The sequence below is a fragment of the Apteryx rowi genome, unplaced genomic scaffold (genome assembly GCF_003343035.1).
Source record: "Apteryx rowi isolate R43461 unplaced genomic scaffold, aptRow1 scaffold_1219, whole genome shotgun sequence".
Classification (NCBI taxonomy): Eukaryota; Metazoa; Chordata; class Aves; order Apterygiformes; family Apterygidae; genus Apteryx; species Apteryx rowi.
Genome location: NW_020447441.1, coordinates 64515 through 80976, shown reverse-complemented (window position 1 = coordinate 80976; position 16462 = coordinate 64515). Strand labels below are relative to the sequence as shown.

Sequence of the window (16462 nt, the reverse complement as noted above, 5' to 3'; positions counted from 1 at the left end):
GAATTAATGGAGCACAAGGGGGGGGGCCCTGGGGGTTTGGGGGGTACCAGGCTGGAGGGGGCCAAGCAGGGACTGGGGTGATCCTGGGGGCAGGCTGGGCTCTGCCACCCCCCAGCGCTAACTGCGAGCCCCCCCTGCCGTCCCCGTTTCCCTCCCCGTGGAGAGGCTCCTGCAGTGGGGCTGAGGCGGGGGGGTTTGCTCCCCTCTTCCCTGGGACAGGCTGCTCTCTGCGGGGCCCCACACAGCGCTGGAGCTCACTGCCCAGTTGGGCCAATTCCTCCCCTTAAAAAAGGCTGCTCGGAGTTGCTAAACGAGGGCATTAAAAACTTTCTGCAGGAACTTCTTGTAGTACTGCTGTTCCCACACGTCTCTAGTAGAAATCGTCTCTTTTTACAGTTTATAGCCGGGTGTTATTTTGTTCTGTTGTGATTTTATAGTGCCGGTTATTTCAAGTTCCTCCCGAAATTGCAGTGTGTTTTTCTTTAGTTGTTTTGACTTTGGGGCTTATTTCATTAATGTATTGACTGATTTTATTTTTGATCTCAGGTTGTTTTTATTGAGTTGTTCAGTCAGACAGTCTTACTAGAAATTCTCTCTGGTCTGGATTGTTCCAGTTCATCCCGTGTCTTCTCTTGGATACAGAGATATATCTGTGTTACCGGAGTCTATAGCAGATGTCTGTCTGAGCCTGGTCCTGCTCAGCATCTGTTAGTTTTTCCCTGGATCTTGCTTTGAGTAATCCCTCTTTTCCTTTCCCAAGTTAGCTGTCTTGGTCTGCATCGTCCAGAGAGGGAAGCCCTTCTCGTCTGTCGATGTTCTTTTCCCTCCAAGGACCCCCAGCAGCTAACGCAGTTCACGCTCTTTTCTTTGATGGGCTATGCCCTTTAAGTTCCCTCTGTGTAGCTTGCTCTGCAATGAGGACTAAAAGACCTTAAAGAAAAGTACTGCGGGTGCTGAATTTGTCTCTTCCTGCTTGGAAATTCAAACTGAACTTCCAAGAACGGATGTGGTAGGACCAGGGCCAAACTTTGTTGTAATTGTGTCTGGGATTGTAGGATGCCACGAGAATCAAGCTGCTCACTTGCCTCTCCGCTAATGAATTTTCTCTCCCTTTCTCTCTAGGAAAGCGAAGATGGCATTGAAGGAGATGGTGAGTAACGATTCTCTCTGGCACTGCAAGTGTTGTCTGTGATACACGAAAGCACAAAAGTGAGAAAAATGCTTTTTTAAAAGTTTTGCAGTTGTTGTTATCCCAAATGTTACCTCATAACAGTAGACAAACACGGAGCGCAGGGACAGTACTCCCCAAATTCACCTTTTTTCCTCCCATACGAGCTAGTAATGGTATTTGTCAGGGACACTTAATATTACCCCCGATTTCCCCTTGGTGTTACTGTATTGTGGGTGTTTGCCAGCAGTAGCCTGGACCATGGCATGTTACGCTCAAAGAGAATCTGTTCTCAGGGAAAGCACTATTCTATTTCTGCCTCGATGCCAATCTCCTTTTTCTCTCCCACAGCTGTACTCTCGGATTACGAAAGTGCAGAAGACTCGGAGGTAAGAGGAGCCTCTGTCCTGATGTTCTGTAGAACGACTGTATCTTGCCTAATTTTAGCACAAAACCCAGTTTGTGTCCTTCATTCTCTTCCACTGACCCTGTCTGTAGTGATTGCCTTTGTCTCAAGATACCAACTCGTGTGCTTTGCACCCGCTGTGCGAGGACTCGGAGCGACCTACGCTGCAGTAGTCCTCAATGCTGGAAGGAAAAGCCTTTTTCAGTCTGATCCCTCTTGAGATTGGGTGCCGGATGCTGGGGTAGGGTTTGCCATGACAAGGAAGGATGTGGAAGGGGCTGTAGGATGCTGATTGCATTTTAATTAGTTGAAATTAAAAACTTAAGTACAGGGTTGGAAGCATCCCAAACAGCATCCCTGTTTTCTGTGTACAGTGGCTGGAAGAATAATGCACCTAGTGAGTGCTGGTAGCTGTGTGTATCCTGTGCAAATCGCCCCCTCCGTGTGCTGATGAGACCCGCTGCTTGAGCCAGAGAGGCAGCCTTGGCAGCAGCCTGTGGCTTTCCCTGGATGTTTATTGCATGAGTGGAAGTTTAATGTCTTGGAGACGTTTAGAGAAGTTCTGGTTTCTCACAATTTTCTAATGTATGTTACAGTGAAAGTTTTTTAGTGAAAACCCTTCTCTTGAGATGGGTATCATGGGGATCTTGTGGGGGGGCTATAAAACAAGGCAGATGAAATTGGAGGCTGGTGGGGGCTGTTCGCTTGTGAGCGAATCCCTGCCATTCAGGAGGAGGGAGCATTGCAGGCCGCAGAGGCAGCGTGCGGAGGCTACGGGGGCGTCTCCCCCGCTCCCCTTACAGCAGCTCGCCGAACCTCTAGCAAACCGCGTAGAGGGCTCCCTAGAGACTCGGCACTGGGAGCGCGTCGAAGCACAGGCGCGCTGGCGCACACCAGGGTGTTTGAGCCGCGGCAATATTGCATCACTGACATGCCAGGATGACTCTGTTCCTGCGCCTAAAAATAATGCCACGTCTGGGTTTCCCTAACGTAAACAAAAGGAGCAGTTGATGTGCAAATATGCTGTGTTGAAAGAGAAAAATAGAGCAGTCTTTTTCTTAATCATGCGAAGCTATTTTTAGTGTCAGTTCCAGCCTAAGCAAGGCTGGCAGGCTCCTGAAGGGTGAAACGAGGTCAGACTCCTGCGAGCACAGTGCTTGGAGTGAGTCAGCTGAGTAACTCCAGGGAATCTGGAAACACAGCAGTGGCTGGATCCAGGCCTTCAGTGTGGGAAAGAAGGGACCTTCTGAGGGCCTGGGGGTAGAAACCATCTCCCTTGTTAGTTTGTCTCTCAGGCCTATACAAGCCCTTTAATTTCAGTCACGATAGAGACTGTGACTTTGTGGGGGAGCTGGTTCCAGCTCTATGTTCTAGAAATCATGATTGTTTGATTTAATGTCACTGATGGGAATTAGTGGGGAGAGATGTTCATTTAGTCTTTGCTTTCTCCGTAAAAGTATAGGGATAGGAAGGACCTTGAGAGCTACTCCCCTGCTATAAAAGAGTCAGTTCTCTAACAACTGGAACAGGGATCTAACTCCAGAGCTGGGGACCTCTTTGGGAATTTCCTGGGGGACCTGCTGCTAAAGGCATGTGTCTGAGTAACTGGGGCTCTTTCAGGCGGAGGAAGAGGATTACAGTGAGGAAGAAAGTGCCAAAGTGGAATTGAAGCAGGATAGCAATGATTCCTGCGAATCTGCAGCAAAAGCAGAGAAAGGCGATGAGAAACCTGACTCCAAAGGTGCTGTAACTGGCGAGAGACAAAGTGGGGACGGGCAGGTAGGTGTTAAACACGTGCATTCTGTGGGCCATGAGGGGCTTTTCGTAGAAGGACTGCTGCAGTGTTAAGAGCTGTCTGATTTCGACAGGAGAGCACTGAACCTGTTGAGAATAAAGTTGGGAAAAAAGTTCCCAAGCACCTGGACGATGATGAGGATCGGAAGAACCCGGCTTACATCCCACGCAAAGGGCTCTTCTTTGAGCATGATCTCCGAGGGCAGACTCAAGAGGAGGAGGTCAGGTATGTAAGGATCCCCCTCATGTCTCTCCCTCTCTCGGTTAGACTAAGACTGACTCCCAGGCCAGCGCGAGGCAGCCCAGCTCTTTGCGTCTGTGTGAAAAGCTGGGAAGACGTCAGCAAGGAAGGATCTCTCTGTGCTCTGGCCCAGTTGCCTCCTAGCAGCGCCCTGCCAGGACTGGCTTCGGCTCTGTGTTTTGAAAAAGGAGGGACTGGAAGTGGTACAAAAAACACAAGAAAAGCCTCTTGCTACTGACCAGCGACCTTTACTGCTTCAAAGAAATAGCAGTGGGTAGAGCAGCAGCTGCTGGGACAGGAAGAATGGGAGGAAGAAGAGGTGCTGTCTCCTATGCACACCCTGCCCTAGAAGTGCACGTTCTGTGTTTGGTGCTCGTTGAAGCTGCTGCCTCTCCTTGGCTTTGCAATGACCTCTTGCTTCTCTCTCTATAACTGTTCCAGGCCAAAGGGTCGGCAGAGGAAGCTGTGGAAAGATGAGGGCCGCTGGGAACACGACAAATTCCGGGAGGACGAGCAGGCCCCCAAGACCAGGCAGGAGCTGATCGCACTTTATGGCTATGACATCAGGTCAGCTCACAACCCTGATGACATCAAGCCGAGGAGGATGCGCAAACCAAGGTGAACAGCAAAGCCAAACTAGAGCCTGGCTCATCCCAGAGGGAGACTTTGGCCCTCGCGCCAGGCGCTTCAAACCACAGGTCTGGAGCCCCTAAGTGGCCAAGTGCTGTTGGCTTTGGCTCGAGGGTGGGACCGTGGTCCTGGGAGTTGGATGCTGCCGAGAGGTTCCCTGGCGCTGCGGCACCTCTTGCTTCTCAGAGCAGAAGTGCTGAGCTCAGGGGAGAGGCCACCTGCAGAGTGGTTCAGTAATGTGGGTTCAAGCCGTTCTCTTGTGGGGGCAGGGAACCTTCTGGAAATTAACTTTAAACCAGAAGATAACCCAGACATTTAGAAATGCCTTTCAGTGACAGCTTTATTTTTCACCTAGGGTTTTGTTTGCAGTCCTTTGTAGCATTTTTCTTCCTCAGGTTTGGGAGTCCTCCTCAGCGAGACCCAAACTGGTCCAATGAGAGGCCAAGTAAGCCCCCAAGACACCAAGGCCCAGACAGCGCTTCAACTCCACCGCGAACGTTCACCAACAGGAGCTCCGCAGGTACAGGGAGAATGCCCCCACCTAGGAACTATCCGCGGATGGGTGGCTACAAGGAGACCCGCCCGAGCTACCGGGCTTCAGAAGCAAGTGTCCAGCATCTCTCTCGAAACGGCGAGCAGGCCAAACAGGAAAGCAATTACCGAGCGAAGCGTGTAGAGCAAACCCCAGCGAGAGACAAGTCACCTGAGACGGAAGTGGCACATGTCCACAGCAGCCCTGTGAAGGAGGAGGTTGCTTTGGAGAGCCAGACCACGACTGCTGATGCTACACAGCCACCACCAGACAGACCAATTGAAAAGAAGTCTTATTCCCGGGCAAGGAGGACCAGAATTAAAGCTGGGGATGCAGGAAAGTTGGCAGATGAAGTACCTGCTTCAGAAGGGCTGACGCCTGTGCCACCAAAACCTGTGCAAGTGGAGACATCCCCCCCACCAGCCAAGAGCAGTAATTGGGAGTCGCCAGTAGAATCCAGCTTGGATGGACTCGAGCAAGAGATGACGCAAATGAATCTCACTGAGCAGAACTGGACTCCAGGGCAGTCTCAGTTCATACAGCCCCGGGAGCTCAGGGGTAAGTGGGTGCAGCCTGTTGAGTTCAGCAGAAAACTCCCCCCGCCGCCCCCAGTAGAACGCAGTTCTGCTGTTGTCGTAAACATCTCGTAGTCGATCAGAGCTGAACTGTCTTTGCCTTAGTCCAGTCTCAGCTTCGATATGTGACAGAGATTCGTAGTGTTGAGAAAGTACAGTGAAGATTATTGAAGGGAGTAAAACTGAACAAAAAAGGGGGGAATTAAATACCTGAGAATAAGTTAACTGAATCAGGGCTGGGAAGGACACAAGACTGGATCCTTTCCCTCTGTCCACCCTCTTGTGTTGAGAATGAGGAAGATTCAGTAAAGTGAAGGTCTGTGTGTGGAACAGACAACAAGAACTGTGGGTGGTGTGTGAATCATGGTGGGACTTGCTGCTGCAGCAGCAGTCAGTTCCAGGGATAAGCAGTGTTGTGACCTGTTTACAGGTGGGCGATCGTTGATCGTACTTATCTAGTGTCCCGCTCGAGGGCAGGAAGCAACTTTCCTCTGCTTATCAGCAGGTTGTTCAGTAGACTCTGAGCTTATTTCAGAGCATTTAGATTTGGTTGCTACTAGCTAAGGCCTGCCTAGGATTGGCAGATCCATTTGCGCCTGGTAGGAGGAAGCGGCTCTGTTCGCAGAAGCAGGCTGAAGCAGAGATCTATGGCAGAGTTAAACCCATGTGAGCTGAGAACTGAATTCCAGCTGAGAATCCACATGAGAGGTCATTCAGGTATAATTATCTCTTTGCAGAATTAGAGAGTCTTTTCTGGGGAGTGTTAAGAGTCCTTCCCAAGAGAAATAAAACTGGAGCAAGGAGAGGAAAGCGACTTGCTGCTTTCATAAGTGTCTCTGGGGGTTCAGGTCTGCGTAACCACAAGTTTTCTGGCACTGATGTGACTAGTAAAATCTTTGTGCGAACAGACCCTTGGTATTGATCACAGACTCAAATGGACAGGCTTTAAATATGCTAGTAGAATGAGAGTTCAAAAATACTGTGATTTACATGTTCATGTATGTTTGCAGTATAAATGGTCCACGGTCACTTTCAGTATTTATTTTGCCCACTTTCACTCCCTTGGGATTGCCTGTAATCAGTTTGACACTGTGGTTTAAATTGTGCAGTGTAACTTTGCTGTTTGGATTAAAATGCTTGCAAGGAGCCCGTGATGTACGTGGTTACACTCTGTAGTGAGTTTAAACTGCAGCCTGTATGGTTCCATTTGCATGCTTGGTTTCTACTCTAAAGAGATCCTTGTCTCAGCAGGAACAGAGCTTAGTTTGGGACCTGGACTTCTTGCCAAGGATTTTTATTTATTTATTTATTTTAAGGAGATTTAAAAGGTGTCGAGCAGCATGGATGACTGTACAGTGGTGCAACAGCTTTTAATTCGTACTGAAATATTTAAAATTGTAACCTAAGACATGAAGTTGTTGTAAGGTTTTTCATCATGAAAGCAAGAGCTGTGTCAGTACTTCTCGTACGGTAACTTCTCCAGACTGCTGGTGCTTGGAGGTGCACTTGTGACAAGTGACGGGTTGCTTCTGGCAGCGCCTTTGGCGGCGGGTGAGGTGGCTGTTTCTACTGAGAACAAATGCGAGCCGTAATAACCAGTCTGTTTCTTCCTCAGGTATTCCTAACCATATGCACGTGGGAACTGGGCCACCGCCTCAGTTTAACAGGATGGAGGAAATGGTAAAGCATGCTATGTGGAGTGTGACTCTTACTTTTATAAATGCTTGGCTTCCACGCTTCTGTGGTTCTGTGCTGTAATAATTAGAAGCTGTCTGTGACACTTTAGCCTTTCCCTTTCATGTGCGTTCACAATTTTTACTGCGTGATCCAAATAGAGATTTGCAGGGGGCTGGGGGGTGAGGCGGGTCAGTGCCCCCTCCCTGGAGGGGGGATTCCTTCATCACGCGCTGACCGTTGCCGACGTCTTTGGATTCTTGCAGGCGGTGCAGGGGGGCCGCGTGAAACGCTACTCATCGCAGCGGCAGAGACCGCCGGTTCCAGAGCCTGCCCCCCCTATGCACATCAGCATCATGGAAGGGCACTACTACGACCCACGTGAGTGTTTCCCTGCTGCCCCGACAGTCCTTCTGTGCGCTGAGAAAGCTCTGGGCAGCCAGAGCAGGAGTCCCCTGCTCCTTCAGTGCCGTGTTGGGGTGGGACAGATCGGTGGGCTTTGCCTTTCCTCCCCTTTGTAATATCATTGCTGCTTTTCCTCTCTTACTGTGACTAAAAGGCTGCTCTGAGCCTCCCTGGTTTGCGTTTAGACCTTGATGTTTCCCATCTAAACACAGTCAGTGTTACCGCCTTCCCTCCCTGTGCACGGGCTTTGTCTGGGGCACTGCTTTTCTTCATAAGAAGTAGGAGTTACCATTTGAAACCAGAGCAATTTCTTTGACGTTTAAGAGTGAGGAGAGCTATGGAAAAAGAGTGGGGATGGATTTGAAATTTCCCCCAGTGTATTTAAAGTGTTAGAGAAAAAACTCCCTGTGTTCTGCTGCTTCATAAAGGGAATAGAAAACACTTCTATTGGGGATACATAGCATCTGTGAGCCTCATGGATTGTGTTTGCTATTCCTGCTGGGAACGTGACAGTGCTGCTCTTGTAGCACTGCATTCAAGTGTTGTAACTGTAGGTGGCCTGTGTATGCGGTGTGATTCACTGCAGCAGAATACAATTCAGTGAAGCTTTTCCTTGGGAACTGTTTTATGTTGCAGTACAATTCCAGGGACCAATCTACACCCACAGTGAGAACCCTGCCCCGCTGCCTCCCCAAGGGATGATCGTACAGCCGGAAATGCACCTCCCTCATCCAGGTAACAAACCAGCTCCCCCGGTGGCACAGTGCGGTTGGTAGTGACACTGAGTTTGTGCCCTGTGCTGGGGCTTGGGAGCAGATAACTCGGGTTTCGCTAGTTCTGACGCTGTTTCTGTCACTGGGGCAAGCCAGGGAATCCAGTTTCCCTGCACTGTAAAATGAGAGACCTGCTTCCCTCATGCAGTGAGGCTGAACAAATAAAAATTTTAAGGAAAGAAAAATAGACATTTTGGGGCGTTACAAGCAGTGCAAGGCCAAGATCATTTGAAAGTTTTGACATCCTCTAGCTGGATGTGCGCAGGTGCTGTGCAGATCCTTTTGGCTGCGTTGCTTTCCCTTTCAGTGGGATGTATCCACTGCCGGCCGTCGTGCTAGCTTCCTTCTCTAGATCCTGCTGCTTGTAGATCAGAAAAGAAAAGCAGAAATGAGAGCTGCTGAGTTGCGATGTTCTCTACCTTGCCCGCAAGAACTGTTCCCTGAAGTGGATGTGCTGACTGGGGCTGTGTCCGGTTCCTGTGGCTGGGGACTCTGGCGTTGTGGAGGAGGCTGGTGTGCGCTGCTGTGCTGAGTAAAGCTGCTTTTTTTCCCTCCCCAGCACAGGAGCTGAGGTCTTGTGGCTGCAGGCAAGGCCTCTTGAGCAAAGCACTTCTGCTTCCTGCTGCAGCAGGGCCAGCACAGCCACGCTGATGCGTGTTGGCATTTTAGCAGCCTCAGCCCTCCCTGAGACACGTTGGCTTTACATATGACATCATGTTCGGCTTATTTTTGTCATTTCCCAGGTTTACATCCCCACCAGACGGCAGCCCCAATGGCAAACCCTGGGCTGTATCCTCCACCGGTCTCCATGCCTCCGGGTCAGCCCCCTCCACAGCAGCTGCTTGCACCTCCTTATTTCTCCCCTCCTGGAGTCATGAATTTTGGGAATCCTGGCTACCCTTACCCCCCGGGAGCACTACCCCCACCGCCGCCTCCTCATCTCTATTCCAACACGCAGGTAAGCCAGCTGCGTTGTGCGTCTCCTCCCTGAACAGGAGCCATCGAGCCCAGATGGGATCCTCTGAGTGTTGGGGACGGGGGGACTATATTCTGTGAGGCTTCGAGGAGAGGACGTGGAACGTCTGGGCTCTTTCAGAGTGGGGGGTTGTTTGCTTGGGTGGGGAATTGAAAGGGACTGCTCCCATGTCTGCTTTGCATTTAACCTGGAGTTGGGGTCTCATGGATGCAGTATCTGTATGGACGGATCTCAGAATCAAGGTTTTCCCCTGCAGAACAAGGCAAAGAGCCCACAGGGAGCCTGTGAAACCATTTTGTCCCCTCTAGGTCTGTGCTGTCAAGGACACCTTGACAATTGTTTTGGAAGTCCTTCCTTTCTGTTTGCAAGACCGAGGTGGGAAGCTTGAAACTGCCTGGTGCTGTTCTTTGCCACTGACCAGGAAACCCCTTTGTGTGAACAGCAGTCCCCACAGGGCCGGCTCTTCCCGTTAAACTTCCGACCTCTGTGTCCACAATAGCTGTTCTGCAGAGAGGAGCAAGATCTCTGTGGGCATCTTGAGGACAAACAGAGGCTCCCTGTGGCTGGCTTGCGAACGGCACACGGCTGACACGCAGTGGCAGGCGAGAGATGTGCACGTTCCCCAAGGCCTACAACCTTTCTGACCTTCCTGTTCTCCTGGTCTGCTCCGAGCTGCCCTGATAGGGAATCAGCCTACTTTTGAGGGCAGGTCCCGAGGCCTCCGGTACCTGGAAGTGATCACAGTATAAGGGGGAATCGTTATCTGTCTGGTTTGCACAGAAAACCAGTAGCTGCTGCTGTTTTAAAGTGCAAACATTGTATGGTACTTGAGAAATTCTGCAGGACGGAAGGACTCGGTCTGCTGTGAACTTCGGGCCAGTGCGGCTGTGGATTGCCAAAGCCGCGTACCTGCCCGCCCTGCGAAAAGCAGGGAGGTCTGGGTAAGGAGGCGACGGTCGAAGAGCGTTCCCCAGCAGCCACCCTCTGGGAGTTTTAAGTGCTGCTATTTTTTTTTTTGGAGTTGGGGAGCATAGCAGAAATCAAACCAGACCCCCCTTGGCTGTTCACCTTTAGTGCTAGAGAGCGGTATCTTCTTAGAGACCTTCTTTATGCCCTAAAGGCTGCCTGAGGTACTTGGTGCTCTTGTGATGGGTGAGACTTGCTGGGTCCTCCACGGCACAGAGCACTGACGTTTCTGCTCTCTGGGGAACGCAGGCCCAGTCCCAGGTGTATGGAGGGGTCACGTACTACAATACTGTCCAGCAGCAAGTGCAGCCCAAACCTTCTCCACCACGAAGGACATCCCAGCCTGTGACTATCAAGCCACCACCTCCTGAGGTATGTGCCCTCTGCCTGTCTCCTCTGTGCGAGTCCGTGTGTGTGTGTGTGATGTTATGCCATTGGTGCATGCGTGTGGTCCTTCAGTCTCCCTCTCCCATCCAAAAAGTATGTTGTTCCAAGAAAATCCTAAACTGTCTAATCTTTGACGTGTCCCAAACCTCAGCTTCTCGTTGCAGGTGGTAAGCAGGGCTCCAGTTAATTTGAGTTTCTAAATACTTTAAATCTAAACCCACGTAAAAAGTAAGTCCAAAGTTGACTCTTGCTTTCTTTTTTCATTCAGGGTAAAAACAGAACAAAATACTTTTTAAAAGAGAAAAATCCAGTCCTAAGCTAGGAGGCAGTGACTTCCCTGGAAGAATAAAAGCTGAGACCTTAGCAGGATAGAGTTCAGGCAGCAGACTTAGAGGCTTTACGAGATGAGAGCTACTTCTCCATGCTGAGAACTGTTTGTGTGTGTGCGCGTGGGAGTGCCACGTGCATGTTTGGTTTCCTTTAGGATCTCTTCCCTAGCATACGGGAGTTGAATGAACCTGAATCATGGCAAGCCTGGACCCAGACAGGCATGTGCCGGGTGTTTTTCCTGTACCTGGGAGAGGCGGCATGTGTTACAATAGAGGCCTGGTGGGAAGACTCCTGCGTTGGGTTCATAGCTCTGCCTCTGACCAGGGAGGAGTCACTTCGCCCTTTTGTTTCCCTACCTGGGAAATGTGCAGCTTTTGTAAATCACTGTGAGATAATCTGATAAAGGTGCCCTTTGAATTGCCTAGCTATGGAAAAACGCTTCCACTCTCGCCACCAAGAGAGCTTGGCTTGAAGGGAGCTTGTTTTACCCAGAGTAGGCATGGAGGAAGCTGAGCGTGCTGGAGGGTGGGAGGGCGGTGGTCGCTTTCTAGCGCCCAGGCGTGGAGGATGTTTGCTTGCAGCGCCTTGGTGATAGTGCTATAAACCCTGTGTGGAGTTTGCACTAGGAGCAGCCTAACCCTGTGGTTCCTGTTTTTCTCTTCCTTCCCCCCATCCCCTTTCCTCAGGACAGCAAAAGTGAAAAATCAAAGGAGAGGAGCAACACGTAGGGATGTGGCCGTGGGAATCCCAACACCAGACTTGGCACCTCAGCAAGGAGGAAGCTCCTTCTTGGAAAAGGCTCCTTCCCTGTGCGTAGGTGAGGCAGCAGCCTGAAATCTGCTGCACCGTCTTGTGCTCAGGGCCAGGCACCTTCCCTCTCTGGTTTTACCGGTGCCCTCCTGAAAACCATCTCTCTTGCTGCTGCTGATCTGCCCTCCTCTCTCCTTCCCTCACTGGGGCACAGAGGTCATTGAAGAATCAACCACAAGAGTCGGTCCTTGGCCACAAGTTCTGGCAACCTCTCTCTTTTACTAAATGTCTGCCCTTTTCCCTTTCTAGGTTGTTAAACTAAAATGGCTTGATTGTGGTCTCTGTTTTTATTTAAGAAATGAACCAGCTGCTTCAGTAAAGCTGATTTGTTTCTTTTGGGTATTTTGAATTTGTTTGTCTGGCTAGCAGGAACGTAACATCCCCCTACTACTACCACTTTCCCCCCTTCCTCCCCCTCATGGAGACAGCTGATAAGTTGATTCTTGTTTTCAATTCTCTTTTAAATTAGCAAGTTTATTTCTGCCATTGTTTAAGGATAGGAAGGGCAGCTGAGTGTTAGGAGTCTGTCAGGAACGCGCTGGCTGTGCAGTCACCACTTAATTTAGAAGCTCCTCCTATTTCTTTTTTGGAACAAGCCCTGTTGGTAACTGTGGTGTTGGCAGTTTCTGTCCGTGTGTGTGCAAGCTCTCAACCCGAATCAGACAGGAATTGGTGTGCCTGAGCATAGGGCAAACCCCTTCCCCACCGTTACAAGTGCATCTCGCAGAGCAGGGGGAGATTCCCTCCCACCTTGCAGACCTCTGCTAAATCCGAGGCGGAGAGAGACGTTTACAGGCACTCAGGCATCTCGACGACTGTCAGAGCAGCTCTGCCAGCAGACAAACCAGCTAGACGGGGCAAGCACATGAATGATTTGCTCGCAGCGCTTGGGTGTTGCTGCTGTGGAAGTGGAAGGTGGTGTTCTAACCCGCCTTAATGCATCCAGCAAGGTCTCTCTGATCCCCGAGGAGGAAGCGCTTCAGCCAGGCGCGTACGCTCGCATAACCAGGTGCCTCCTTTCGGGACCCTGCTGGCCTTGTTCCCTGCAGTAGGATTCTCAAGCCAATCTGCTGAGGCAACTGGCACTGCAGCGCTGCGGTTGCCAAGCTGGCCGGGCTGGCCGGCCCTGCCGCAGCGCCACGCTGCCTCCCTGCAGCACCGATCCTGCAGGCGCCGCACCAGGCGGAGCGGCCGCGGCTTCCCGTCGCGCTCGGGCTTGGCGATGTCCTCACAGCCGTTTGCAAATTGCATTAGGAAACTTGGCACTGAGGCTGCTAATTCCTGCCGTTCGCCCTGAACACGTGCTGGGGCAGCGTGTGGAAGTGCCAGCTGCTGGCGCAGGCCTCTCAGCAAGAGTGGGAAAGTTGCTCCTTCCAAGCAAGCGGCATCTTGGCCTTCGAGTTCCCATCTGTGGCGAGGGAGGGGTGCCCGGAGCGCCCACCTGCCTGCTTTCTGGTTGAGATCTCGTGCATGCCTGGCTCTTGAGCAGAAATACCTTCTTTGTTTGTTGTTTGTAACTCGATGACCTTTTGTACTTAATTTCAGATGTCAAACGACATTTTAAAAGCAGAAATCCTTTGTTTTAAATGTACCTGTTTCTCTGCCTTAAGGCTGAAATGTATCGTTTAACGTATCGGTCGCATGACTGAAATCCTAGACCTTACAACACTGTGATGGGTTTTTGGTTTTGTTTATTTTGATTCCTGTTCGTTAGGAGTGCGCATTTGTAACCAGCACTGTATTGACACGGAGATGAGAATACGTTTTAGAAAGTAGCCAGCTCTGTGTCTCTCTTTGCTCGGGCCACCTGCGGGCTGGTCTGAGACCTGCCGGGCCAGGCCCACGCAGTGTTGGAAATCCGCGCTGTTGGAAATCGGGGCCGGGCGCGTGGGGAGCTGCTTCTCGATTTGCACGAGCTTCTTGTGCGACTGGAAAAGCAGCTGCCTTTGCCGCTAGCGCCGGCCGCCCGCGCCTCCTCCTGGGAGGCATCCGCAGCCCTTCCCGGGGCCGAGCTCCTGCCCCGTCGGCTGCCCGCGACCAGCCGTCAGCGGCCGCGCGGAGCAAACCCCTTGGCCGTGGCGCTCCTCGCAGCCGGGGGGTGCGGAGCCAGCTCGCTCGCGGAGGAGGGAACACCGGGCGCGTGGGTGGCGTGGGAGCGTGCCGCCTGCGCGCCTCTGCGCACGGCCCCCTCCGGGTCCGCGCCGCCGTGCGAGCTGGCCCGCGGCCCGGCTTCCCACGGCAAGCGGGGCAGGTGTGCAGCACCTACCCGCTCCCCGCGGCCGGCGTGCTGCAGCGCCCGCGGGGCCAGCTCCCAACCGAGGGGAGGGTGGGGGGATTCGCCGCTGCTTCGGGGGGACGGAGGCCGGGCGCTGGCAGGTGCTTGCAGAGCCGAGGACGCGAGGGGTGTCCCCAAGGGCAGCGGAGCCGGGGCTGCGTGTGTCCCACCGGGCGCAGCGAGGGGCGGCTGGCGATGCCCCCCAAACTGCTGACGCATCACACCAGAGGCATCAACATCCCACCTTGCCCTGACCGTGGCTTTGTTGCCCCTTCCCCCTCTGACCGCCGTCCCCCACTTTCCCTTCCTGCCCGGGTCAGCAGCGGCCGCCCGGAGAAGCCCCTGGCTTCGAGGGCTCCAGCATCTCCTGAGATCCCCTTTCCCAGGCTGAAGCCTGCAAACGGGTTAACGTGCTGGTTTGGGGAGGGTTTTTTTCCCTCCGTGTAATTTTTCCTTCCCACACAAGGTCTGTTTTGAGCAGTGCCTGGAGGCTTCACACCCCCGGCTCGGCTGCCGGGGCGGAGAACAAACGCGCCTGCAAATGGAGACACCGGCTTGGGAGGGAAGCGCCTGCTCCAGATCCCAGCTCTTTAGGAGGAATAACAGCAAATTAATTAAGCTAATAGCTTGCTCTGCGCCAGCAGGGCCCCGTCCGTGCCCGGAGCCGGGGCTTCAGTGTGAGCCCAGATCTGGGGCACGTTTCCCGGCGGAGAGCGCGGCCTTGGCGCAGCACAATGCTCCTGTCCCTGCGCGGGGCCCTGGCCTGGCTCTCACGCCCGCTCCGTGCCTCAGTTTCCCCTCCTGCTCTCTCCAGCGGTGGGGAGAAGCCCCTCTCCGTGTGGCTGCAGCCCGGGGACCCGCCGTCGTCCCCTTGTCCGGCCGTGCCCGGGCGGAGGGGACGGAGAAGCAGCCCGCGAGGGAGCGGGGCTGGAGCTTGGCCGGGGCGGGAGCGTTTCGGGGGGTTTCGGGGCCGCAGCTCAGCAGGGCCGGAGGAGGCCGGGCCGGGGCTGCGCCTCGCTGCAGGGGCTTGGCTGGGCCGGTGCATTTGGCTGCCCGAGCCCCGGGAACGGCGTTTTGCCGCCGGCTGCTTTTCCCGGCTGCCGCGCGGCCGCCCCGAGATGGAGTTGCCAAGCAACTGCCGGATCGTGGCAGCGCGGGAACAAAGCAGGGACCGGGGGGACCCCCAGCCCTCCCCAAATCCTCCCCGAATCGCTCCCCGCCGGCAGCCGCAGGGCTCCGCGCGCCCCGTGCCGGGAGCAGGGCCCGGGGAGGGGAGTCCCGGCGTGGCCCGGGGATGCAGCGGGCCGGGGAAGGAGAGGAGAAACCCGGGGAGCAGGAGCGGGAGCGCGGTGCGGGGGCCCGGCCCCAGCCGGCGGCTCTTCCTGCCGTGCCGTGCCGCGCTGTGCCCGGCCTCGCCACCTGCCCCGGCTTGCCAGATCCGCCCGGCAGGGCCTGTTCCCGCTGGCAGGCGGCGAGGGGGCAGGAGCCGCCCGGCTCGCCCCGGCCTGCCCCGTTCCCACGCCTTGACCCCGGCGCCACGCGGCTCGGCCGTTCCCGCGGCTCGGCCCCGGGCAGGGCTGGGGCGCCTTGTCCCAGGTGCAAGGAACGGGGTGCAGCGGGGTGTGCAGGTGCGATGTTGGGTGTGAGAAAGCATCATGGTGTGTGCATGTGTGTGTGTGTGTGTGTATGAGGCTGTCTTGCTGTGTCAGGGTGCGCAACGGTGTTGCTGTGTGTGACTTGCTGTGGGTGTGCGCAGGGTGTGTGGCTGTATCTCCAGGTGTGACTGTGTTGCTGTGGGTACTCAAGGGTGTGTGTGACTATCGCAGTGAGTGCACAGGGCTGTACTGCTGTGGGGGCACAAGGGCGCTTGGCTGCATCCCCAGGCGCGACTGTGTCACTGCGTATGCACAGGGATGTGCGACTGTATCACTGCACATGCACTGGGCTGTGTGGCTCCATCCCCAGGGGTGAATGTGTCACCACATGGGTGCACGGGGCCATGTGGCCGCATCCCCAGGTGTGACCATGTCACCGTGCAGGTGTCCCGGGCCGTGCAGCTGCATCCCCAGGTGTGACCGTGTCACTGTGCCGGTGCATAGGGCCATGTGGCTCCATCCCCAGGTGTGAATGTGTCACCACATGGGTGCACAGGGCCATGTGGCTGCATCCCCAGGTGTGACCATGTCACCGTGCAGGTGCACAGGGCCATGCTGCTGCATCTCCAGGTGTGACTGTGCAGCCGTGCAGGTGTCCCAGGCCATGTGGCTGCATCCCCAGGTGTGACCATGTCACCGTGCCGGTGCACAGGGCCATGCGGCTGCATCCCCAGGTGTGACTGTGTCACCGTGCAGGTGCACAGGGCCATGCGGCTGCATCCCCAGGTGTGACTGTGTCACCGTGCCGGTGCACAGGGCCATGCGGCTGCATGCCCAGGTGTGACCGTGCAGCCGTGCCGGTGCCCCGGGCCGTGCAGCTGCAGCGCGGTGCGGGTCCCGCAGCTCCCCCCGCGGGGTCCCGGTG

General features: G+C 54.2%; 1 protein-coding gene across 1 annotated transcript in view; it reads left to right on the top strand.

Moving 5' to 3' along the window:
- Positions 1-13442, top strand: part of CASC3 (CASC3, exon junction complex subunit) — a 14041-nt gene extending 599 nt beyond the window's left edge. Inside the window, exons 2-14 of the mRNA XM_026091618.1 lie at positions 615-676; positions 1123-1150; positions 1520-1557; positions 3195-3353; positions 3443-3594; positions 4051-4227; positions 4635-5329; positions 6962-7026; positions 7287-7401; positions 8062-8160; positions 8942-9156; positions 10390-10512; positions 11544-13442. Of these exons, the coding sequence (XP_025947403.1) occupies positions 615-676; positions 1123-1150; positions 1520-1557; positions 3195-3353; positions 3443-3594; positions 4051-4227; positions 4635-5329; positions 6962-7026; positions 7287-7401; positions 8062-8160; positions 8942-9156; positions 10390-10512; positions 11544-11585 (1970 nt within the window). The 3' untranslated portion in view covers positions 11586-13442. The remainder of the gene's footprint in view (positions 1-614; positions 677-1122; positions 1151-1519; positions 1558-3194; positions 3354-3442; positions 3595-4050; positions 4228-4634; positions 5330-6961; positions 7027-7286; positions 7402-8061; positions 8161-8941; positions 9157-10389; positions 10513-11543) is intronic.
- Positions 13443-16462: the final 3020 nt, after the last annotated feature.